A 24,193-nucleotide genomic window follows, 5' to 3' on the forward strand; every position below is an offset into this window, starting at 1 on the left:
TAAACAGGCGTTACTAAGGGCGATTCGCATCTTGACGGAAGTCGGCCCGTTGCACGCTTCAGCTCGGAGTCAGAGAAGTATACCGGGCGGCGCGCACGCAACAATATTTATCATGCTCGCCTGCATGTACAACGAATTTATTTCCTGCCAGTCAGCATCGCGTTCTTTATTTGTCTCGTTATAACCGTACTTAAATTTGGCGCGTTTTGTAATTCATTGTCTGGCCGCCGCTGTCGTTGCGATCTAGTAGCCCGACTAGCTTCAATAAGTGAGTCACCCCCCACCACCGGAGTTGCCAGACCTGTGTATACGACCGTGCTCAGGACTCTCTGCTCGAAGTTTTATAGAGAAACGGGATTTTTGTGTAATTGTACATATACATAATTATACGTACTTTTTATTTAACGCAATTTTAAGATGTTTGCTGCAAAGTTTTACATGTCGGTACACATGTTTGTCGCATTTCTCAATGTTTACATCTATATCTATTTAAAAGAGTTAACAAACGCTAAAAAAAAGATTAATTTAATGATATGATATTCTCGTAGTTTCAGTCATCTGTAAACTTATTCGTTCCAACAATTTAGAACAGTGATAGTCGAAAAGCGATTTTTATGATTTGTGACATAGTGTTTGCAATGTTTTCTTTTCATTTTTTGCTTATACAGAAAAAGGATTTCTATATGACTTATTTAAACCGCGCTATCAAAGTATTTCTATGCTAGAAACGCTAAATGCATTGACAAATTTCGTTTTTCTTCAACGCTAAAGTAACATATAGTTATAGTTACTTTTTGTTTCCATTAAATTATTATTAATCTTTGAAATAGCATTATTATAATCGCTATTTGTAGTTCGTAAGACCGGAAATAGTTAATTAATTCAATTGTTTCGATTCGTATTGCTTATCACGCGCTCTCACTTTGACCCAAAGTCCACCGTGTGCTCTGACCGTCATTCGAAATTTGGCTATCACCTTCTCTTTGCCAAGGATCGGCTCTAATCGACACTTCTTTAGAATGGCGCTGATGACCGATTTCATCTCGAGTGTGGCGAATTTGTTTCCTAAAAAAGTACGGAAAAGAGACGATATGTCACACGGTATTTTTCTTAAAAAAAAAAATTAAATTTATCTTGTAATATTGAAGAAGCTTTTAGTGCTTTTATTTAAGAACGTAAACGAATCTAAAATATCTTTATTTTCCTTTTCTCGAATTTTTCTCTTTTCTTTCCTTATATATCTGACTGATTTATATTTGTTCTTCTCACCGATGCAATTACGAGGTCCGGCGCTAAATGGTATGTAAGCGTAGGGATGTCTTCTCTCGGAGTTTTCAGGGCTAAAACGCTCCGGTTTAAAATCGTGGGGATCAGGAAAATGATGAGGCAAGCGGTGCGTACAATATGGCGCTATAAACACGCCACAACCAGCTGGTATTACATGCTTTCCTGCATGACAGAAAGTTATAATTTTAACGTTATATAATTTTTAATTTAAACGTTTTTATTTTGCAATTATTTCGAGAATGATTGAGAGCAATTTTTTTTATATATTTATATGATGAATATATTGTTATATTATTTTTATTATTTTTACTGACGCGGATGTTCTTTTATCTACATTCTACTGAATATTCACGTTGAAGACGTATTATCCGATATTAAAAAACAATGATATTAAAAAAATTTTTAGTTTATTCTAACTAAAAAGTAATTATATATAAACAACTAAGTAATACAATTATAAAGAAACTGTGTGTAAAACTGAATGGTATTCACAGGATCGAATAAAATAATTATCGTGGAAGTTTTTTCTCTTTAGATCTCACCTAATCTCACGTCCTCCCCGAGTGTCCTGGCGAAAAGCGGCACGCTAGGATACAACCTCAGAGATTCCTTGATACACATGTCCAAACATTTCATCTCTCTGAGATCTTGCATGGTTGGTGATCTTCTGTCGTCGCCAAAAATCTCATTCAATTCCGCGACGCATCTTTCCTGCCATTTGGGATTATTCGCCAGAAGGAAAAGCGTCATCGCGGTAGCGGTGCCGACCGAGTCCTGGCCGGCCAGCATGAAAGTGCAACATTCCTCGATAATATCTCGCTCAGTGAACCGAGGATTCTTTTCATTGATCTCGACCATGTACTCAAGCAGGGATGTCTTTCTAGGCGTGCTGTCAGTGATAAGGGAACCGTTCTTTTGCAGGAACTCGCGCTTCTCCTTCATTTTTTGGAAGCAAAAGTCGAACAAATCCTTCTGCTGTTGTTCCTCCGATTTCCCAGCTGCTGTCAATCGGTAAATCCAGTCGATTAGCAACCACGGTCGTGCAAATCTATACGGCACCATAACTTGGCCCCTGTTCCCAAGATACATCGATGTTAGTAATTACCGTTATATCCGTTGCAGTATACATAGTTTTCTAGAAAGGAAATGAAGAGCAAACGCATCATTCTTCGGCAGGAAAATTTTTAATGTAAAACTACTTAATATATCAATATTTACAAAGTCATTACTGATGGCACAAGTTAAAAAGTTTTGAAGAGCCAAGTTTAATTTAATTCAGATAAATAATTCTGTAAAGATTGAAATATCAATAAAAAATAATTTATCAGAATAATTTCTAGAGTATAGAACATGGTGGTTTTTATTACAATTTTTAGAACACAATTTTCGATTTTTTAAATATTTCGGAATTTGATAACAAAGTTCGCTAATGAGGTCGACTACTGTTTGGTATCGTTTTGGATTGTACTTACTTTCTGAATGGCGTGTCGTCTTCACTGTCGTTGCTTCTTTGACTCGCCGATGTGCCCAGAATCGTCTCTGAAGTGAGCATTATTATGTCAGGTGGCTAATATTTGACATTGGGATAAGTACCGCCGCCTTCGAGATGTCGAAACGTATGATTATGAGAGGAAGAGCTTTTAATCTCTTTAAAGGCGTATTAACGTTACGCAAATACTGAAGATCAACAAAGGCATAGTATACGAATGCGCGCTACTATAGGCTACTACTTTGACAAGTCTCGACGTGGATTCTCATGCTAATTCGCCGTGTTTATGAAAAGATGAAGTATTTTAGCATATACCATTTAAGGTACGCGTCGATTTCTACGCGGCATACCATTAATGAAAGCGTTTTACACTTTCATTGCGTGATGCACTCATTTTCATTATTGCATTGGACCATACATCCTAATTTGTATACTCTCTATCGCATAGTTATCAATTTTTTATTTACTCCACTCCATGTTTGCAATTTATAAAACAAAAGGTATAAATATAATCGACAAGGTCGACTTTTAACTCGTTTTGCAAGTCAAATACGCTTCTTTTCGAAAGTGGGAAAAGGCTGGAAATATTAATTAATTCCAATAAATAAGTGCCAATTAGCATTTCTATGCTATACATCGTTCCAAGTATTTTACAAATAAAACGCAGAAGAATTTTCTACTTTTAACTAAGTAAGCGTTTTTTTAGTAATCGTACGAAGATGAAATTCTTAGATAATAAAACCCAAGTTTTTCTGTTTGTGACCATTAAAATCTATTCTCGAGTATGCAATTTACATCACGTACCGATCAGTATATCATAGACCGAGTTATTGACGAACACGGTGACGTTTATATCTTTCCCGTCCTTCTCGAGCAGCTTGTCGACTAAGCGATCGGCGCACTCGCTGAACGTTCCAGCGAATCTCTCGAGTACGTGGCGATGGAAGGCCGGTTGCAAGATTCTCCGATGTACCTTCCACTTGTTGACATCCCGCGTAACTAGACCTTTGCCCAAAAAGTTATCGAGCAGCTTGTAGAAAAATATCTTCCGCGTGTGCTTCATGCTGCTGAGCACCATTTGGATGTCCTTCGGCTCGACGAGCACAACGTACGGCAGAAGTGTCAACCATATTCGAAAAACGCGACCGTAACTCTGCGCCTCATTTGTCATCCTTTGCATCACTAAGAAATTAAAATCTTTTACATACTATACGAATATACATTTACTGTCTTTCAATAGGATAACTTAAAACGTTTACGATATGAGAACAATATAGAATTCAGATGGCTGGATAAGACATACAGCGATTTTGATTAGTTGACATTAATTAACAGCATACAGCAATTTCAAAAGTTTTAGTAATACTGAATCACTCACGATTTCCTTCGAGAACAGCGTTTGCGTTGCCAAGAATGGGCACTGTTTTCGGTCCATTGAGGGTGAAGATAAATTTGAGGATTCTGATGTAATTCTTCAACGCGTATATAATGTAGATAACAACTACAAAGGCAAGGTAGGTCCACATTTCTTCCGATGTACGATTCAACTGATTACAAGAAATGTAATTTTCACGTCAGTATCATCATATAGATAATAAATTCAGCAACAATATTATTCCCGCAACATATTTTTCGAAATGACAAGGACGTTGCAATAGAATTACATCGTTTGCTTAGAGACTTAGATACTTACAATTAGACCAAATGTGCTAAAAGGATGTGCAAATGAGGGATAAACGGAATAATTTGTGAATGTATCTGCTTCAACTGCGACGCAGATATATTTGCGTTTCTCGATGCGTTTCTGCAATGCTTTAATCCACTATTTTTAACGCAAAAGAATATCCTTTTGAATCAATATTTCCGTGTTATGCTAATTGCTTTCGATAAAACCGAGAATGCAAAGATTAAGAGATAAATTCTTCACTTATCTATACAGTGATTCATCAAACGATACATAATGCAAGTGAGCAATAAAATTTAACCGGCAATTCCTACACGATGAACATGCATCATAAATATGTCATGAATACGAAACACCACGAATGTAAAATAACATAAAATAGAGAAGAAAGATAAGATGCAGATAGCATCCGGTTTCTGCGCACCCTGTCGATTTCAAATCTTCTTTCCCGACATAAAAGGTATCCTCTTTAACCCTCTACATTACTCACGTGGGATGTAAAATACATTCTACATCTGATTAACGAGATATTATGCAATATATCTATCAAATAGGTAGCTGTTATTTTGCAATATGTGGATAAAACAAAACGAATTGAACACTATTCTGTAGAATTCAGCATTTTTAATAGCATGCAAATGCAAAAATATATGCATTTAGCTAGTTGCACAGCTTACTAGCATGTTTTCGAAATGATAAAAATCTGAATTTACAATCATTAATGTGCTTCCAAAAACTATTAATATATTTTAACATTACTATATTTTAACATTAATAACTGTATCTGTCCCTTCAAAGAATTCCTAATAAAGCGCCCTTTTATAGAAATAGCCGTTCCTATCAAATTTTTTTTATTAAATGTTATATATCGCTGAGTTATATATAACAATAGTCGAACTTTTATCCTTTTTTGTTATGAGATGCATTTTTATAAGTTTCATAAAGATATATTCTTTTTACCATGTACATGCTAATAAAAATAATGGATTTTTTCTACAGAATAATGCTCAATTTAGTGCCCTTTGCAATGTTCTAAAAGGTGCTTATTAGCATCAATATTATTAAATTGATTGACTGTTTTAAAACCGACAAGTAATCAAAAATATTATTAGGCCTAAAGATCCAGCTTGATCGAATAAGGCATTTCTATTTATTTATGATTACTCACATATCGGTCAATTTTCATTTCCTTATTAGTGTTTAATTTATTTCATTGTCCGTCGTTACGAAATAATAGTTATTTAGATTCAGTAACTTCCCAATTGTGAATTTGTTACCTTGCGCACTAGTTTTGAATCGCGCGATATCATGGCCTCGCTACATAACATTTGTCTAATACATACATTTTAATCATATGGCGTCGTATTATTGCAGATAGTATTAGCTCGCCCGCCAAATTCCGCGAAGGACGTTTACTTCCTCACATTAACAATTCAGAATAAGATACCTTTAATTGGCGTGATCGAATCATGCAAGTAGAGTGTGTCGCGGATAATCGCGCATACGGATTGCATAACAATAAGTTTCACAACAAGGATAAACCGGGAATATTAACCGAGAAGCTCATCCAATATACTTGTTAATTTATTAAAACCTGCACTTAAACGCTTAAACTGTTGACTTAAACTGTTGAATGTTTATAAATGTTTATGTAACGTGAATATAAAGCTAATTTTAATTTAAATTGTGACGCAATGGGAATTTCAAAATTTATTATAGTTATCAGGATTGTCTTGGGGGTTTGTTCATTGTTATAAGTTAAATAAATATGTAAAAACGACGTTTTTTCGTTGTTAAAAATATACAAACTAACTTATGTAGGAACAGCACTTTTGATTCAGTCTTTTATCTTCTCACTCGTTTACCTTGCACGGAGGAAAGTTTGGTCGAGTTATTTTACGAGGAAGTAACCACTTACAGTTTGGAGAAAGTTGTAGTAGAATATGATGCTTCAAAATTTGATGCACACGTGCGTACGTAAAAATCATACGGTGTAGTTAAGTGAAAGTTATCAATATGACATCGATCAACCAACTCGCATTCATTTTTGTACGGTGTTTGCGTACTTATAGGATCACGTGGATGCAACACTTCCCTCTCTACCGAAAAATACATAAAATGCGTATAACCAATAGTCGCTTCGCCTCATACGCCGCCTATATTTCCTTCTCGGCGCATATTTAGGTATGTCCTGATATTTGATAATATTTAAAGTATTTTTTTTCAATGAGTTAACACACACTGTCTCTCCTTCTCTTTCTTTTTTCATCCTCTCGCAATTCTTGCAGATGTTAATTCTTTCGAGAAACCGACGTTAAAATCGACAAGTTCTTCATAGTTGTCGTTAGACAATTTACGTTTATTTCTTTATCCTTTCAATTTGTTCGAAAAAGCGATTTCAACATCGATAAGTCCTTATATCCGTCGCCGTCGCTCTGATAATTTATGTCTATTTCTCTAACCTTCGTGTTTGTAACGCATTGCATACGATATTTAGTCAAATTACACGATAGATGACTCGCGATGAAACTAGTTACTTTTAGAATTAGTTCCCAGACAACATCATGTCTAAAATCGGGACACATAAGACGTCTTAAAAACATCTTTGAAACAGCTTTAAGACGTCTTATGTCCTGATTTTGGACATGTGTACTGCCTGGATTACTTTTGTTTCTGCTCGGTGGTATTTATCGCTTTATTCGCTGCTAGCTCGATAAACTTCTATATTTCAGCAAGGATATAAAATTATTCGGAATTGACAAGACGTCGCGAATTACCGCTATTATGGAATATCGTGGCGTCGCGATCATCCTTGATTCGAGAAGAGAGAATTCAATTCTACGCAGTATGTGTGCAAAACGACGCGTGCATGGAATCGATCTTCGGTTCGATCCCGCGCGTGCCGTTCGCCGATTTCTATCAATTAAATAACACGACGATAGATCGGTAAACGCTCGGCGCGTAACGCATGGCACCCTCACCTGCTGAAGCAACACCGTAAAACCGTCATAGCCCCTTGCGGGGCCTGGTCACCGCTGTCAGAAGGCACCCGCGCAACGAGGGATCTACATTCGCGGTTGAAACGATCAATTGACTAAACCTTGTCACCTGCTCGCCGGTAGTTTATATGTACGGGGAGATGGGAGATCGGGTTGTCTCATAGCTAAGCCCGTAGCCCATCTCGCCGTTAAATCGGCAATTAATGCCCCGATCACGTATCGCGTGATGCGCGCGTGCAGGCGTGCCTCGCGAATGGCCCGGGTGTCCCAGGCCGGCCTCTGGGGGGCGAAGCGAGGCGAGACGAAGAGGATCGCCAAAGAGGATGCTTTATGTGCATCCTTCTGTTCACGGCCGTAGTAGGGCGAGGCGGAAAACTCAAGGAAACGACCTCAAGGCGAAACGATTGCCGATCACTTCCACAAATCGTGCACGCGATGCATAATTCAATTCGGTCGCAGCCACGCACTTCATTTTTGACGCGGCGCGGCGTGGCGCTTCTCACCCATTCGCATAAGATTGACGTTCGTTCGATTTTCCGGGTACGTCGACGTGTGCGTTCGTAGACGTGCAGGCGTCTGCAACTCGTTTCAAATTTGATGCAAGTGCATGTCGAATATATCTCAAAACCTGCACTAAGCATTTCATTCGACAACCAATTCTTTTTGACATCTCGACGTGAGAATAGAAAAATATCAAGTTTGCCTTAATAGCCCACACAGTAAAATATATCTGAGATATAATCAGATATATCCCAGTAAGCAAGGAACATTAAATTAACGTTTAGAAATATTGATTTTATGTGTAATATGATTTTTCTGAATATTGTTAAAATATTTTAAAAAAGTTACAAAAAATATTTTTCAAATGTTACTCTGACATTTATTTGAGATCAATGCACAGTTCAAAATTCCTTGTAATTAGGACTTATAAATAACGTTGATAGTATATTAATTTTCTGTTGTTATAATGTTATTGTTTTATATTGTGCGCAACACGCTCATCGCGACAGCCGTGATGTACATGATTATCCTACATACGATGCGTGAATGCGCACCCACAGAAAAGACTTCTAAATACAATGCTATTACTCTTCAATCTATCATAAAATAGGATCGAAATAGGGCCAATCATATTTAGTATTAAAAGAAGAATATTTTGATTTAAATATAGGAATTCTTAAATCTAAAATAAAATAATCTTGAAGTTATCCCTCTAATTTTCTCAGAAAAATTTAGATAACAATTTGTGACAATCTCATAATATTCTTGATTCAACTATAGACGGATCTGAAAAAAATCTTATTATATTCTCTTGCGGAAAAAAACTTGTACATACACTGAGAAAAAAATGTTCTGGATTTTAGTAAATATTAGTTTGCACAACTGTGACTTTATTTATTAAAATGAGAAAAATTTTCCTTTTTATTAGTATATTTTTTTCTCAGCAAATACACATATACTAATAAAAAGAGAAATTTTCTTCATTTTAATAAATGGAGTCACAGTTGTATGCAAACTAAAATATTTACTAAAATCCAGAACATTTTTTTCTCAGTGTAGATTGTCAGGAAATCTTATGTTATTTTTCCAAGATTCTTTTTGCGATAGAATAAAGTAAAGGTTTTTGCGAAACACAGATATATATTATGAGCAAAAACACAGATATTGGTAAACTTTTATTCATAATAAATCAGATCTACCACAGGTAATAATTAGATCCACCACAGGCACGAACACGTTACTCGCGCGCGTATGGCTGAGAGAACGAGACGTCTGTCGTAGCATAGATATATTAATTAAGGCAAAGATAAACGTAAGACGAAAAAGGTTGTTGTACAATAGCCTTTCCAGACTTACGTTTTACTTTGCCTTTATATTCACGACTACGACGTTGATGTATGATAAACACTTACGCTTCTCGGTCAATAGCGTATCACGTTATTGGCGTTGACAAAAGACGGTAGCACACATCGGTTTCGCGCTAAATACTGTGGCGCTAACACGGCTAACATCGCGTGAAAATTTAGTCTAAACACAAGAATATATAAGCTTAAATTTATAATTACTCTTGTCTCAAGATATTAAGTCAATCTTATTTTATTTGACAGAGGAGAATAGGAATCATTACCCGGAAAAAAAATCTCTTATAATGTCTTATATGCTCATATAAGAAGCGATCTTATATGCTTATATATGAATTTTGGCCTAATAAGATCTTATATGGTCGTATATGATTATATAAGATTATATAAGGATATATAAAAAATATCTCTTATAATGTCTTATATGCTCGTATAAGAAGCGATCTTATATGCTCATATATGAATTTTGGCCTGATAAAAGATTATATGGTCATATATGATTATATAAGATTATATATAAGGACATATATATTTAAGTAAGTTTCAGAAAATTGTTTATTTTCAAATGTTATTTTTTAAGTATGCCACTTTATTATAAAAGTAGACTCCACGATACAAAAATTGTGCCGCTCCATAACCCGAGACAGTGTTGTGTCTTTTGATACCGTTCTTATAACACTATTCGTCAAATTTTAAATACGAGAAACAGATTCCATCGAATGCCATCTATCGGATACTTTGAGATGCAATATCTGATCTGATCATATATAATCTTATACGACTATATAAGTTCATCCTATGATTATATTATTTTCAGTTTAAATTATAAGATATGTTTGCAAAATAATACGATTAATATATTTATTTATAAGAACTATAATATATATTATATAACAGTTTTTTTCACGAATTATTACAGGTAAAAAAGTGTCACTGTTTACAAAAATATTTAATAAAAATTAATGTCAATTAAAAAAGATTAAATGTCTTATGCAAAATTAGAAAAAAAGGAAAATTTAAAATAACACGAGCAATGAGAAGTGCCGTTTTTGGTCAAAGCGGATCTTGGTGCTTAATAATATTTTACAAAATCAATTATTATTAAATACATTTTTCAGTTTTTTAAATTGCGTGCCAATATGGACTTTGTCGGACTTAAAACGCAATTGTGTAAATTGAAACTAGAAATAATATCTCATATTAATTTGATTGTCAAGTAAAATAATATACTATGAATATTTATAACAGTTATACAAACTTATGGATAGATCCGAGTATATGTTCATATATGATTATCTTTAACCTTATAAATATACTTTTACATGATCAGACATGATAATATACAAGCATATAAGACCATATATGGCTATATGAGATTATACTTACAGAGGTTTTATGGAATACATAATCATATATTTTCATATATAGCCATATAATATTGTTCAAGATTAGGGCGGCAGTGTGGTCTAGTGGTAGAGCGCCAGACTCGTAATCTGAGGAACCAGGTTCGAGTCCACTAGAGCCATGAAGCATGGAATGTTTTTCCAATAGCTGCGCCCCTCCGTGCAAGATAGGCTCTTGTGCGGAGAAAACTGGGCTCCGTCTTTCGGAAAGAGACGTTAAGCCGTTGGTCCAAAAGGAGAGGAGAAGGGTAGTATTGGTGGTAGATAGCGAACCCTGCGGGGATATGCAATAAATTACGAATTTTAATATTGTTCAAGATTATATTTCCATTTCTTAGCTGAGGGAATGGAGAAAGGAAAGAGAAGAAGGTAATGCATACAAAGAAAAAAGGAAGAAGTTTAGGGAATTATGTAAGAGGAAGAAGGAAGAAGAGAATCTGAGTTGGGAGAGGAAAGCGGAGGAAGCGAGGAGAGAGGCGGAGGTATGGGAAATAGTAAATAGGGAGAGAAGAAAAAGGAGGGGAATTGAGGAAGGGATAGAGGAGAAAGAATGGAAAGAGCACTTTATGAATTTGTTAGGAGGAGTGGAGGGGAGGGTGAGGACGGGGAAAAAAGATGGGAGGGAGGAAAAGGAAGGAAAGGAGGAGGAGGAAATTAGTTTAGAAGAAATAAGGAGGGTAATAAGGAAGTTAAAAGACGGAAAGACAATGGGAAGAGATGGGATACCAAACGAGGTGTGGAAGCGCGGGGGGAGTGAGTTGGAAAATTGGGCATGGAAGTTTATCAACAGAATTTGGAAGGGAGGAGGATGGTCGGAAAATTAGAAGAAGGGAATAATTGCACCAATAGTAAAGAAAGGGGAAGGAAAAAGGACGGAGGAGTATACAGGGGTGACAATAATGCCGTCACTATATAGGGTGTACACGGCCATTCTGGCGGAGAGGCTAAGGGAGGAGCTGGAGAGGAAGAGAATAGTACCGCAAAACCAGACAGGATTCAGAAGGGGAATGGGAACCATAGATAACATTTATGTGCTGAACTACTTGGTGAATAGAAGGTTGGAGAAGAAAGGGGGAAAACTGATAGCATGTTTCGTAGATCTTAAGGCGTTTGACTCGGTGGATAAAGGAATACTTATAAAAGTTATGAGAGAAAGGGGAATAAGGAAAGGACTGGTGAGAAGGACGGAGGAGATTCTAAGGGAGACAAAAAGTAGGGTAAGGGGGGAAACGAAATGGGAGAAGTGTTCTGGACGGGGAGGGGAGTAAGGCAGGGGTGCCCGTTGAGCCCGTTACTGTTCAACGTGATCCTAGCGGATATGAGTAGGGATATGAGTAGATATGAGTAGGGTTAAAAGAACTGGGAAGGCTGAGAGAAGATGGAGACGAATAGTACCATAAACTATTTGGAGGAGATAAGGAGACGCAAAGGAAAGAGAGATGAGAGAGGATCGAGAAATAAGAATACAATAAGTGGTACAAGGTAATAAAAAGAGGGGATATTCCGGGATATTTGAAGAAGGGATGGGGTAAGAGCAGATAGAGAAGGGTGGCGAGGTTTAAATTAGGAAACGAGATGAGAGAGAGCAGGTACTGGGAAGGGGAAGAGAAGAAGAAATGTAGGTTGTGTGAATACAGGGAAGAAACGTGGGAACACGTATGGGAAGAATGTAGAAGATGGAAATCTGGAGGAGGAAGTTGGCAGGAAGCGGTGGGATGGGTATTGGATGAGGAAGGGGGAAGAGAGGAATGGATGATGGAAATAGAGGGGGAGAAATGGAAGGAAAAGAGGAGATAAAGGAACAAGGAGAAGGAGTAGGGGAGAGAGAAAGGGAGAAAGAAGAGACGGACGAGAAAGGGGGAGAGAGAAGAAAGTAGAATAAAGGAGAAGAGAGTAATATAATATTCATGTTACAGATATCCAGGATGGAATGCAATGGGAGGATAATAATAGAGAAGAAGGCGATGGAAAATATTGTGGAAAAGAAAGTAAGGAAGATGCAGAAGGAGTTGAAAGAGGACGGTAAAAGGAAAGAGGAGGAGATAGAGGAGCTGAAGGAGAGTGAAGAGATTGAAGAGAAAGGTGGAAAGAATAAAGCAAAGCGGGGGCAAAAAGAAGAAGGAGGATAGCGAGGAGAGTAGAGATAAGCCTGGGAAGAGGAAATGGTGGGCAGGAGAGGATGAAAGGAACGAAGACAAAATGAGAAGGAGAAACGTGATAATAAGGATCGAGAAGGAGAGATGGGAAGGTGAGGAATCAAATTGGAAGAAAGTGAAGGAGCTTTTGGCGGAAGGTTTGAAGGTGAAGGCGGAGGTAAGAGACGTGTGTGTGGTAGGACAGAGAGAGGACTGGATGACGATACTAGTGAAGTGGGAGATCAGGAGGAAAAGTGGCGGGTGTTGGAGGCAAGGAGAAAAGCAGGAAATAGCTTAAGGGTGAAAATAGATGAGGATAAGCCGTGGGAAACGAGGATGAGAGAAAGAGAGGAGAAGAAAGGGAGATTGGAAAGGAGAATGGAAAAAAGCAAGATGGCAAAGATGGCTGAGGAGGAAGAGATTTCGAGAGAGATGGAGGAGAAGCTCTTGATGGACTCGGACGAGAACAAAGAGGACAAGAAGAGAAGACAGTAAAAGGGGAGAACCGAGACAGGAAGGAGGGAGGCAGAGAGACGCAAAGGCGGAGGAAGCGGAGGGAACAAACAAAGGGGCGGAGAAAATGGGGGAGGGTAGAGAAATAAGAAAAAAATTGTAAGGTCGCATATAGCCAGGCAAGAAGGAGTGAACGTCTTGTAAAGGGTTGGGTACGTCTCTTTAAAAATGCCAATTTTGTGTACTAGATTGTAAACCCTACGGAGAAACGCAATAAAGTTGTCATACATATTTCCATTTCTTATATGACCATATATAATTATATATCTACTAATATGAACAAATAAGAGGTATTTTTTCTCGAGTATATAATTATATATGCTCATACATGGCTATATATAATTATTTACTCTCATATATGGCCATATAATATTGTTGTTGCGAATTGAATAATTGAAGTGAAAGCGAGTATCTTTCGAGAACGCTCGAAATGCTCCAAACCGCGAATGTTTACGTTCCCCCCTTTTTTTTGTTTTCTCGAGCAAACGGCTCGCAGGTGTGGAAAGCGTGATCCGCCGCGTGATCGCGCGTATCTCGCCCAATAGAATAGTCGCCTGACAGTTTGGAACCAATCGGACGATTTATCGTCACGACATTCCTCGCGGCCTAACGCGTAGCTTCGGCCGCGATCGTTTGCTTGCTCCGGCCGGGAGAACCAGTGAGCCCTCGAAATTCATGCACGACACTTGTGCTGGCAAGTGATTGTCGATATCGAGTAATCAGTCTTATTGTATCGAGTTGCGACAGCGAGACGAAGTGTAGCGAGTATAGTGCGAAATAAATTGACTTGTAACGATATCGCCCGAATCTGATTTTTTGTGCCTTTCTCGGCGTGCAGCGCGAATTAACCTAAGCGGTCCACTAACAATTGTTTAAGATTATATTTTCCATTTCTTATATGATCATATATATGTATCATCATACATCTACTAATATAAACTAATATAAACTAATATAAATAAATAAGAGGTTTTTTTCCCGGGTAATTTAATCTTAATATTGTTTTATTTTTATACTGCTTCAGGTTGTGATGAGATTAAACATGTCAAGAATATTTTTTGTCTCGTTATTAAAAATTCTTTCTGAGAGTACGTATACACGTGGATCGAGCAATGCGGAGTGCTCTTTATTTACAGCATATTTATATAGAAGTAAGTAACTATTAATATTCTAAAAGTTGTATACTAATGATAAGAACTCAATTAACCATACGTGCTATGAATAGTAGCTGGTGATGCAGGATTCATTTTCCGATTTACAAAAAAGATTTACAGAAGAGAAGAAATATCAAATCTATCTACGTTCTATAATAATAGCCTTGACTTTGGACATATCAAAAATATCATCAATTAAGGTTCGTCAATGCTATTATTTCGATGGTACCAAACAGTGTAACTTTTTATAAAATAACCTCAAAATTTGGCAAAATATGTAAACGATAACGTATAAAGCTGGTACAATATATGCATGGAGACGATTTGTTGAAGAAGTATTGTACGGCTTTAATACATCATCGTTTGCATTATATCACTGAAAGAGTAATTTAGTATAAAATTAATATAAAGTTGATAGACGTAACAAACGATCAGTATAAACAAGACCAAAACTGATTTTTTATTTATTTCTATATTTTTTTCACATATATGTGCTATCACACTCCAAAGTATATAAATATATTATTGTAAGGATATTTTATATGTACAGGGCAATGAATATATATCTTAATATACAGGATCAATTGTATCAAATTCACGAAACCACCATTTGGAAAATTTGACCCTGGCTAAAAGATAAACATCAGTGAACAATATATCATAAGGAAAACTCTGTACAAGATATTAAGATTGGGGAACATCTTCCCTTAACTTCTATTGACAGTTTTCTTACTTTTGAAGAAATGCTAAAAGATGACCAAGAAGCTGCGTAAGTAGCTTATTATTATTATTATTATTAAATTATATATATATATATATATATATATATATATATATATATATATTAAATTATAACTTTTCTCTTATCTAACCTATATTGAATTCTTCTTGTTTTGGAAGCTTTTAGACAATAATCCCTTGTAAGAACAGAGAAAGATTTGGAACACTCTATAATGGAATGGCTTAGATTTATTTGCAAACACCCGTAAACAAAGAAAAAAATCTGAAAAGATAAAAAAGTAACATAATGTATTTTGATATACAGAATGAATCACTGAAGATGTTACTAACATTTCTGAAATTAAACGAGAAATTCTTTATTATTTTCCAGCAACTGTTTGGTAAAGATCCGGAAAGATTAATAATCCGTTTAAAAGGAAAGAATAAGAGTTTGAAGAAAAAAAGTAAAAGAGTTATATTGAACTAGAACACTGTATCGCATTGCCTAAAGAAAAGTTAGAACTTAATTTCCCTTATTCGAAGGACGACTTCAAAAACTTCCCCTCCTAAGATCAATCCTTTCTGAAATAATTGGCAGATATAATTCGCAGAGATAATTGGCATACATATTGCCTGAAATAAAAATAAAATATTAATAACAACTTTAAATAAATGTTAGAATTAATATTACGGTAATCTTAATATAATATTGTAATAAAATTGATAGTACGTTTAAATTTTTATCTCAGAAACATTACAGGAATGATAGAAAACCTTAGCGCAATGTTATTTACAACGTTATGGCACTCCCATTTCAATATTACTGAAATTTCGGAATTGTGATCAAAGTACGTTCATAATGATGTTCTATACAACATTAAGAACTGTATATATTTAACAACGTTATAAGTTCTAGAATATCGTTGCAATAACATTGTAATAATGATTTTTTGCTTACTGGATACATACATTTTTTTTTTAATTCTGATATACATATGTATATACATAAGATATTTTTTGTTTTAGAGTGAAATATATAGAGATGTACCATGCAAAAGTTTTGGAACGGCAAATTATTTAAAAAAATATTGATTTATTGGAAAAATGTTTCAGATAAAAGTTGGAGAGTTCAAAGGAAGCCAAAAACGATTTTATTAGATTTTGGGTCTGGGGGTCATATTGGGCCCAGTACAGCTCAAGTTAAATTTTTTAAATAGACACCTTTATTTTTTATTGTATTATCTCTTTCTACTAATTAATTTAACAACTATTGTCTCAAACTTTTTTTTATTCACCTAATACTTTTTAAGATATTCAAAGAAAACTTGGTAACTTTCTCAATATTTAGCTTAGGATGTCTCGATAACTATTTGTCGAAAGGAAATGTGGTACAGATTTTTTTACTTGATTTGATCTCAAGAATATTCTGTTGCAATACTACCCCAATTTTTTTAAATACTTGTGTATACATAAAAGCTCCAAGAAGGTATCTTACAAATATTTAAAAAAGTGTGCAAGTGAAAACTTGTACATTGCTTTCTCTTAGTTTTTAAGTGTGCAAGTAGAAACTTGTTTAAGTGAGCAAGTAGAAACTTGCACATTGGTTCCTTTTAGTTTTTAAGTGTGCAAGTAGAAACCTTCGCTCACAAAGCTCCTCTATGAGGAAACTTTTATTTTATTCAATGTATAATTTATTAGTATTTATTTGTTTTGGCTTCCTCATAGAGGAAGCTTTGTGAGCGAAGGTTTCTACTTGCACACTTAAAAACTATGAGGAAGCAATGTGCAAGTTTCTACTTGCACACTTAAAAACAATGTGCAGGTTTCTACTTGCACACTTAAAAACTAAAAGGAACCAATGTGCAAGTTTCTACTTGCACACTTAAAAACTATGAAAAAGCAATGTACAAGTTTCCACTTGCACACTTCAAAACTATGAGGAAGCAATGTGCAAGTTTCTACTTGCACACTTAAAAACTATGAGGAAGCAATGTGCAAGTTTCTACTTGCACACTTTTTTTATGGATAGAGTATCATTAAAGATAGATTGGTGTTGAATATTTGGCAATGATCGGTGAAGGGGTTACCAATTTTTGCCTAAAAAGTGTACAAATCATACACGTAATCTTATATATAAGGTATCATTAAAGAGAGGTTGTTTTGAATTTGGCGAAGATTAGTGAAAGGGTTACCGATTTCTGCCTAAAAAATGTATAGGGTAGACCGAGGCAAATCGGATTACTAATTAGGACGATAAAATAGCTCCTTTAAAATAAAACACTAACGAAAATTGTCTTAAAACTTACCCAAGTAGCACAGCAAGTCACAATAAAGTCAAAATGATGTCAAAATGACTGCAAAATGACGATTTTTGATCATTTTACCATCATTTTACCATCATTTTGACGTCATTTTGATTTTATTGTGACTTGCTGTGCTACTTGGGTTATATTAATCCGATTTGCCTCAATTTACCCTAAGTTATTTGATGGATAGCCGATCCTCAAAACCGATCCTCAAAAAATTTAAATTCGACGTTTTCGAACATAAGCAACACATTGGCATCGAAAACTCAAAAAACAATTTTTACTTCGGTCTTTTCTACCCCTATTTCATATATAATTCTTTTAAATTCGGTTGATTAGACTTAGCTTTATATGCAATCAAAATTATGGACCTTTGATGGCGTATAAAGCTGGGTCTAATCAACCAATGACATCAAAAACTCAAAAAATAATTCTTACTTTGGTCTTTTCTACCCCTATTTCATATATAATTTTTTTAAATTTGGTTGATTAGACTTAGCTTTATGTTCGCGATCAAATCCCGCGTGAATAATCGCGAGGAGAATTCTATATCAAGCCTAGCATTATTTCGGGAACGACCGACGTTGTTCTCGGAATCTTCGAGAAGCCGAGAAACGATCTCTTGTTTTTCTGCGTGTGCTTGCTCTATCCCCTTTGTCTCAGTAGGCGACGTAAACATTCGGGACGGAGCTCATGACCACGGCGAAAATAGCTGATCGGTTGCCGACTCCGAAAGTCGCTGAGTTCAAATCGAACGACGCGTCAGTGGGTCGACGACCGATTGGCTAGACTAATTGTTCGGCTCGTTACCGGGGATGCGTGACGCGTGGTTATAAGAAGCCCGAACCTCCGCGCGCCGCTCGCACTTGCTTCTTATACGGTCTTACCAATCTTAAGTGGCAATTCAAGCGGTATATAACCCGTCGTTTTCCGCGAAGCAATAATTTGTGCGGCGCGAACCGTGGCTCGCGGAATAAGCGTCGCTTTTCGTGGAATTAAGAACTGTAAATAGAACTGTAAATATACCTGTAAATAGACTACCAAAACCGCCTTTGAAATAATACCTTCTCACACGCCTCTACTTCGATCCTTCCTCCGCCTCGCGCACATTTAATGGTCCTTCGAGCCGGATTTCGCGATCGATATCCGCGTCGCAAGTGAGTGGACAAGGGCGAGCTTCTCGTGCTACGAGTGACCGCCTGGAAGACGAAGATGAGCAACACTGAGATGGAAGGGCTTATCCGTTTGCAGAACGAACTGCACGGCCGCATAGCCCGCGCCTACGATAACCTGAAGAAAGCGGGAAGCGCAAGGTTTACAATGGGGCTGGTGGACGCTCGCCTCCAAGCCCTGGAATCGAACTGGAGCAAATTCGAGGAGCAACACAGCAAGCTGCTCTTAATGCCTCCAGAGACTCTCGCCGCCACCGACTATAAAAAGCAAGACCTCCCGACATTGGTGGAGGAGACTTTCGTGACGCAGAAAGGAATGTTCCTAGACGTCATCCGGTCGCACAAGGCGAGGGAGGAGGCCGCAGCTAAGAGCGAGACTTCGGAGGCGGCGACGACGACTCCTCGCACCACGTTGCCGCGGATTCAACTGCCGCACTTCTCGGGCAAATACGAGGACTGGCCGTCGTTCCGCGACCTCTTCCACTCCATCATCGGCCGGGACGCGAACACGACGCCAGTAGAGAAGCTGCACTACCTCAAAACTTCCTTAAAAGGTGAGGCTGAATTATTAGTTCAGAATATCGCGACAACGGCCGAGAATTATGACAGTGCGTGGGCCGTATTAAACGCGTATTACGAGAACAAGCGACTTCTCACCCGCGCGTATTTGTCTAACTTCCTTGCGCTAACGAAGATGAAGAGTGAATCGGCGGTCGAGCTTCGCAAGATTTTCCACGGCGTCAAGGCAACGGTCAGTTCGTTGGCGAGTATCGGTCGGCCGATAAACCGTAGCGAGGACCTCTTCGTATATCTAGCGGTCGAGCTCCTGGATCCGCGTTCGCGTCGCGAGTGGGAGACGTCGATCGGCGACACGACCGAGCCTCCGACGTACGCGACTCTCGAGTAATTCCTCGATCGACAGCCGCATACGCTCGAGTCGATGCAGCCCGCTAAAGTCTACGGAGCCTCCAGCAAGGCCGCGAACGGAGATGCCAAATCCGCGCGAACTCACCTCGCTCGAAAGCAGGAGGGAAATACTGACGCCAAGCGAGGACGTTGCCACTGGTGCCAAAAGGACCATATCCTTATGTTCTGTGAGGACTACAAGGGGAAAACGGCACAGGAACGGAGGCAGCTCGTCGACGACAAGAACCTGTGCCTAAACTGCCTCGGTTCTCACAAGGTCAGTGAGTGCGCGTTGAAAAAGGGATGTGCGGCGTGTGGCGCACGCCACCACACTTCCGTCCACGATGCGTGTCGCGAGGTCGAGGTCGCGAAGACGGTTCACGCGGCTCAAAGACTTGCCGTAAAGCCGAGCGCGGTGTTCCTCGCCACCGCTCGCGTTTGCGTAGCCGACCGGTTCGGCACCTTGCATCGCGCTCGCGCGCTGGTCGACCAGGGATCGGAGTCGTCCCTTGTGACCGAGCACCTCGCGCAAAGACTAAAGTTACCGCGTTCTCGCACGTCGGTTTCGATATTCGGCGTCGGCGGACAGAAAACGGCCGTCGCAAAAGGACGCGTATCGTTGACGCTCGCGCCGCGAACCAACGGCCCCGCGATGTCGGTCTCCGCGCTCGTACTCCCCCGGCTCACAATATACGCCGGCGGTGTCGAGGCCGGCGCTGACGCGTGGACTTATCTTCGGGGTCTGGAGCTGGCGGATCCCGAATTCAGCGCGTCCGACTCGGTGGACATCCTCCTCGGTGCCGACGTTTACGCGATAATATTGCAGGAAGAACTTCGCAAGAAGGGTAGCCGCGAGCCCGTCGCGCAAAACACGACTCTCGGCTGGATTCTGTCCGGCGCTATTGGTGAAGGTGCTTCGAGTCACGTCGCGCAATCCTATCAGTGCCGTGTCGAGGACGATCTGTCGCAATTAGTGAGGCGATTTTGGGAGCAGGAGGAGGTCCCGTCGGCGACTGGACCACTCTCGCAAGCTGAGCAGGAGTGTGAGGAGCATTTCGCGCGTACTCACTCGCGTAAACCTGACGGACGCTACGTCGTGCGACTCCCCGTCATCGAGCCGGTGCCGGATCTCCACGGTACGCGCCGCGCGGCCGTTTGCGTGATGAAGGCCATGGAAGCGAAGTTCGTGCGGGATGCTCTCTTCCATGCGCGGTATACGGACTTCATGCGTCAATATGTCGAGCTCGGGCATATGACGCCTGTCGATCCCCCGGTCAATCCGACGAAAATGCCCGTCTGTTATCTGCCCCACCACGGAGTGATGAAAGAGACCAGCGCGACGACGAAATTGCGAGTCGTCTTCAATGGCTCTTCCGCGTTGCCGACGGGAGCGACGCTAAATAAGCATCTGCAGACCGGGCCGAACTTGCTGCCGGCTTTGGTAGAGATCTTACTACGGTGGCGGTGTCACCGGTTCGTTTTCGCGGCGGACATTGAAAAAATGTACCGGCAGATCGAAGTCCACCCGGAGGACAGGGATCTGCAGCGCATAATCTGGCGTGAGAGTCCTAGCGATATATTGCTAGAGTTCCTTTTGATCACGTACGGGCTTGCTTGTTCGGCGTTCCTGGCAATTCGCACGCTCCATCAGCTGGCCAAAGACGAGGGAGTTGAGTTCCCGCTAGGAGCTATCGCCCTTCTACTGGAGACATATTGTCATGGACTACATGGACGACGTATTGTCTGGCGCGGACACGATCTCGAGGGCCAAGGAGATCCGTCGTCAGCTGGACCGAATCTGCATGGCGGGCGGCTTCTCGCTCAAGAAGTGGTCGGCGAACGAGGCGTCGATACTCGATGAAGTCCCTCCTGAGGATCGCCTTCAACGCGAGCCCCGGTGGTGACTGCCGGGAGAGAGCCACTTGACCCTCGGGCTGCGTTGGCATCCGCACGAAGACCAGGGGGCCTATTACGGTTTTTGGGTGAGTTCACTCACTTTTCACATCTTCATCTCACGTGACTTTGTTCACCCGATTATAGAAGTGTCGAGTGAAACTGCGAGATCACTAGGCACTTCCAGCTTAGTGATTTCACATTTTCACGAAACCGCGATCCGCCGATAGCGTCATAGTAAAAAAGTGAGGTTAAGTGATAAAAATTTGTTAATTATAGAAAAAATACAGAGAAATGAATGTTACAAACAAACAGAAAAGAATATTACTAAACTACATGAAGGATAATGAAGATTTTGCAAGAGGCCGCTTACGATACAATAGTAGCAATAAAAAAATATTAGTAAGTACTATACATTATCTATCAATAAACATTAAAATTAGAGATCTTATCGGTAATACCGTAGTATTTTATTAATAATAATAGATAATTATATAATAATAGGTAAATTAAATTTGCTTATGCAGGATGATATGTGGACTTCCATCACTATATCCTTAAATGCCACTGGAAACGGACCTCAAAAACAAGCTAAAGAATGGCAAAAGGTATATGGAAGGAATTATAATATCTTATTAGGAAACAAGGATAACAACATTTAATTATACTGATACGATTATTAAGAAATTCTGGTATTTTACATAAATGTAGACATGGAGAGACTGGAAATCGAATGTGCTAAAGAAGTGTGCCCAAAATAAAAGTTATGCTGGCGGTACAAGCGGAGGACTACCAAAGGTACTTCAGTTAACAGAACTGGAAGAAAGTTTATTGGAAATCTTAGATCCAGAAGCTGCTGGTTTGGCTGATATACCTGAAGCAGAAAATTTTAATAGGACTAAGCAGAGAGGATCTGTACCTACTAATCCTGTAGCTGCTAATCCTGTACCTACTAATGATACAATTCCAAAAAAAGAATCATGCGAAACGATTGCGCAAGAAATTGAACAACATCCACCTAATTCTATGCAAATTAAAAGGGTATAATATGCACTGCATTCTATATATGATGTCATTAATGACTGATATATTTATTTTTAATATGAATAAGATATAATATATGATAATAATTAATGTATCAAATAAATTATTTTTATGTAAATTGAAATAATATTTCAAGAAATCTACTTCTACATTGGCTTCCAATAATAAAAGGTACAAGATGGATAACATAGCCAAATATCCGTCAACGTCTACAAGTGGAGTTCTTCACAACACAGATTTTTCAGCACGGGTAAGTAAAATCAGTATATCTTTATTGGCGAATAGAATGTTTATGTGTTAATAATAGAGAAATAAAAATTAACATTTACAAGAGGTGGAAAGCAATATTAATATTTTTGACCATAATGCTTTCGAACCTGACAGTGAAGAAGTTGATGACGTTGTTTTGGAAGAGAATAATACAAATACCGCACCACGTGGGCAGGTCATTTCTGAACGTCATGAAGCGCAAAGCAAAGGTATTAACTATTACTGGTTTCCTTTGTGTCTTTTTTTTAAATATTGACATCATAAAATAGAATAAAGTAAAATATAAAATTTTGAATAAATATTATATTTTAATGCTTTTGATTGTTCAGTTACCAAGGTACCAAGATGTAAAGGAGATCAATCCAGTATAGCTGTACAATTAATGGACGATAACATTAAAATTAAACAAGAAATGTTGAAGATTTCTACATTTACGAAGAGAAAAGTTTGAATTTTTGAAAAATATTTATTCTAATTATAATAATATTTTAAGTAATGTTGATTATAATATTATGCGTTTAAGAGAAGCAGTTGAAAAAATGGCACCTTCATATCTCAATATCTAAAAGAGAGAGAGAGAGAGAGAGAGAGACTTTTATTTTTTTTAATGTTTATTTATATTTGTTTTATTTGATTTATGTTTCATTAATATATCTATATATATAAAAATGAATGTATGTATGTATGTATGTCCTTTATGCACTCTTAAACTATTCGACTGGTTTTGAAAGTATTGTATATGAAGTAGGGGTAGAATTTTCCGGGGAGTGTTATAGAATGTATAATTTTTCGTTACCGATCTTTTTGGGAACCGGTATTCGACATTTTTTCATTTTTTCGGGAAATAATTGACCGAATTTCAAAGAAATATATATGAAACAGGAGTAGAATTTCCCGGGGAGTGTCATAATGTGTATAGTTTTTTGTTACCGATTTTCTGGAAACCGGTTTTTCTAATTTTTTTTAATTTTCGGAAAATAATTGACCGAATCTCGAAGAATTGTATATGAAACGGGGGTAGAATTTTCCGGGAAATGCTATAAAGTGTATAATTTTTCGTTACCGATTTTTTTGGAAGCCGGTATCAGAAATTTTTCAAATTTTTCGGGAATTAATTGACCGAATCGCAAAAAATTATATATGAAGTAGGGGTAGAATTTCCCGGGGAGTGTTATAAACTGTATAGTTTTTCGTTACCGATCTTTTTGGGAATCGGTATTTTTTTGGAAATTGGTTACGAAATTTTCCAGAGCGGGAGAGAGAGAGAGAGAGAGAGTGGGAGAGAGAGAGAGAGAGAGGGAGAGGGAGAGGGAGAGGGAGAGAGAGAGGGGAGGAGTGAGAGAGAGAGAGAGAGAG

General features: G+C 38.3%; 3 protein-coding genes and 1 long non-coding RNA gene across 9 annotated transcripts; 3 read left to right on the plus strand and 1 right to left on the minus strand.

Moving 5' to 3' along the window:
• Positions 1-381: 381 nt before the first annotated feature.
• On the minus strand, positions 382-7,590 carry Cyp4aa1 (Probable cytochrome P450 4aa1). 5 transcript variants are annotated; one of them, XM_071796609.1, is made up of 8 exons: positions 7,442-7,554; positions 6,379-6,559; positions 4,155-4,277; positions 3,581-3,958; positions 2,760-2,826; positions 1,830-2,359; positions 1,270-1,449; positions 382-1,065 (listed from the first exon to the last, which is right to left on the minus strand). In XM_071796609.1, exons 2-8 carry the CDS (start codon positions 6,446-6,448, stop codon positions 878-880), a joined length of 1,536 nt encoding a protein of 511 aa, XP_071652710.1. In that variant the 5' UTR covers positions 6,449-6,559; positions 7,442-7,554; the 3' UTR covers positions 382-877. The 5 variants fall into 5 exon arrangements, with proteins under 5 accessions (XP_071652710.1, XP_071652711.1, XP_071652714.1 ...); XM_071796610.1 differs by lacking the exon at positions 6,379-6,559 and having other exon boundaries at positions 4,155-4,323; positions 7,442-7,590; XM_071796613.1 differs by lacking the exon at positions 6,379-6,559 and having other exon boundaries at positions 7,442-7,588.
• Positions 7,591-14,606: 7,016 nt separating this feature from the next.
• LOC139824134 (uncharacterized) lies at positions 14,607-16,823 on the plus strand. 2 transcript variants are annotated; one of them, XR_011735009.1, is made up of 4 exons: positions 14,607-14,726; positions 15,105-15,295; positions 15,427-15,545; positions 15,638-16,823. It is a non-coding gene; the product is annotated as an uncharacterized lncRNA (long non-coding RNA). The 2 variants fall into 2 exon arrangements; XR_011735010.1 differs by lacking the exon at positions 15,427-15,545.
• Positions 16,824-19,664: 2,841 nt separating this feature from the next.
• LOC139824103 (uncharacterized) lies at positions 19,665-21,491 on the plus strand. The gene has a single exon (XM_071796596.1). The coding sequence runs from the start codon at positions 19,665-19,667 to the stop codon at positions 21,489-21,491; it is 1,827 nt and encodes a 608-aa protein (XP_071652697.1).
• A 326-nt stretch (positions 21,492-21,817) lies between these two features.
• LOC139824133 (uncharacterized) lies at positions 21,818-24,113 on the plus strand. Its single transcript, XM_071796627.1, has 6 exons — positions 21,818-21,925; positions 22,051-22,131; positions 22,235-22,564; positions 22,704-22,817; positions 22,952-23,046; positions 23,167-24,113. Exons 1-5 carry the CDS (start codon positions 21,818-21,820, stop codon positions 22,952-22,954), a joined length of 636 nt encoding a protein of 211 aa, XP_071652728.1. The 3' UTR covers positions 22,955-23,046; positions 23,167-24,113.
• The last annotated feature ends 80 nt before the right edge of the window (positions 24,114-24,193 follow it).

Source organism: Temnothorax longispinosus, unplaced genomic scaffold (assembly GCF_030848805.1).
Source record: "Temnothorax longispinosus isolate EJ_2023e unplaced genomic scaffold, Tlon_JGU_v1 HiC_scaffold_27, whole genome shotgun sequence".
NCBI classification, from domain to species: domain Eukaryota; kingdom Metazoa; phylum Arthropoda; class Insecta; order Hymenoptera; family Formicidae; genus Temnothorax; species Temnothorax longispinosus.

What these genes read in the sequence shown, in the direction of transcription:
- Cyp4aa1 (XM_071796609.1), bottom strand. Translation starts at nt 6,448, where the DNA reads ATGATTTTTACGTACGCACGTGTGCATCAAATTTTGAAGCATCATATT. An exon ending in CGGGGAGGACGTGAGATTAG is followed by an intron (nt 1,450 to 1,829) that starts GTGAGATCTAAA and finishes TCTGTCATGCAG; the next exon opens with GAAAGCATGTAATACCAGCT. An exon ending in CGGACCTCGTAATTGCATCG is followed by an intron (nt 1,066 to 1,269) that starts GTGAGAAGAACA and finishes GTACTTTTTTAG; the next exon opens with GAAACAAATTCGCCACACTC.
- LOC139824103 (XM_071796596.1), top strand. Translation starts at nt 19,665, where the DNA reads ATGCAGCCCGCTAAAGTCTACGGAGCCTCCAGCAAGGCCGCGAACGGA.
- LOC139824133 (XM_071796627.1), top strand. Translation starts at nt 21,818, where the DNA reads ATGAATGTTACAAACAAACAGAAAAGAATATTACTAAACTACATGAAG. An exon ending in GTAGCAATAAAAAAATATTA is followed by an intron (nt 21,926 to 22,050) that starts GTAAGTACTATA and finishes TTGCTTATGCAG; the next exon opens with GATGATATGTGGACTTCCAT. An exon ending in AAGCTAAAGAATGGCAAAAG is followed by an intron (nt 22,132 to 22,234) that starts GTATATGGAAGG and finishes ACATAAATGTAG; the next exon opens with ACATGGAGAGACTGGAAATC.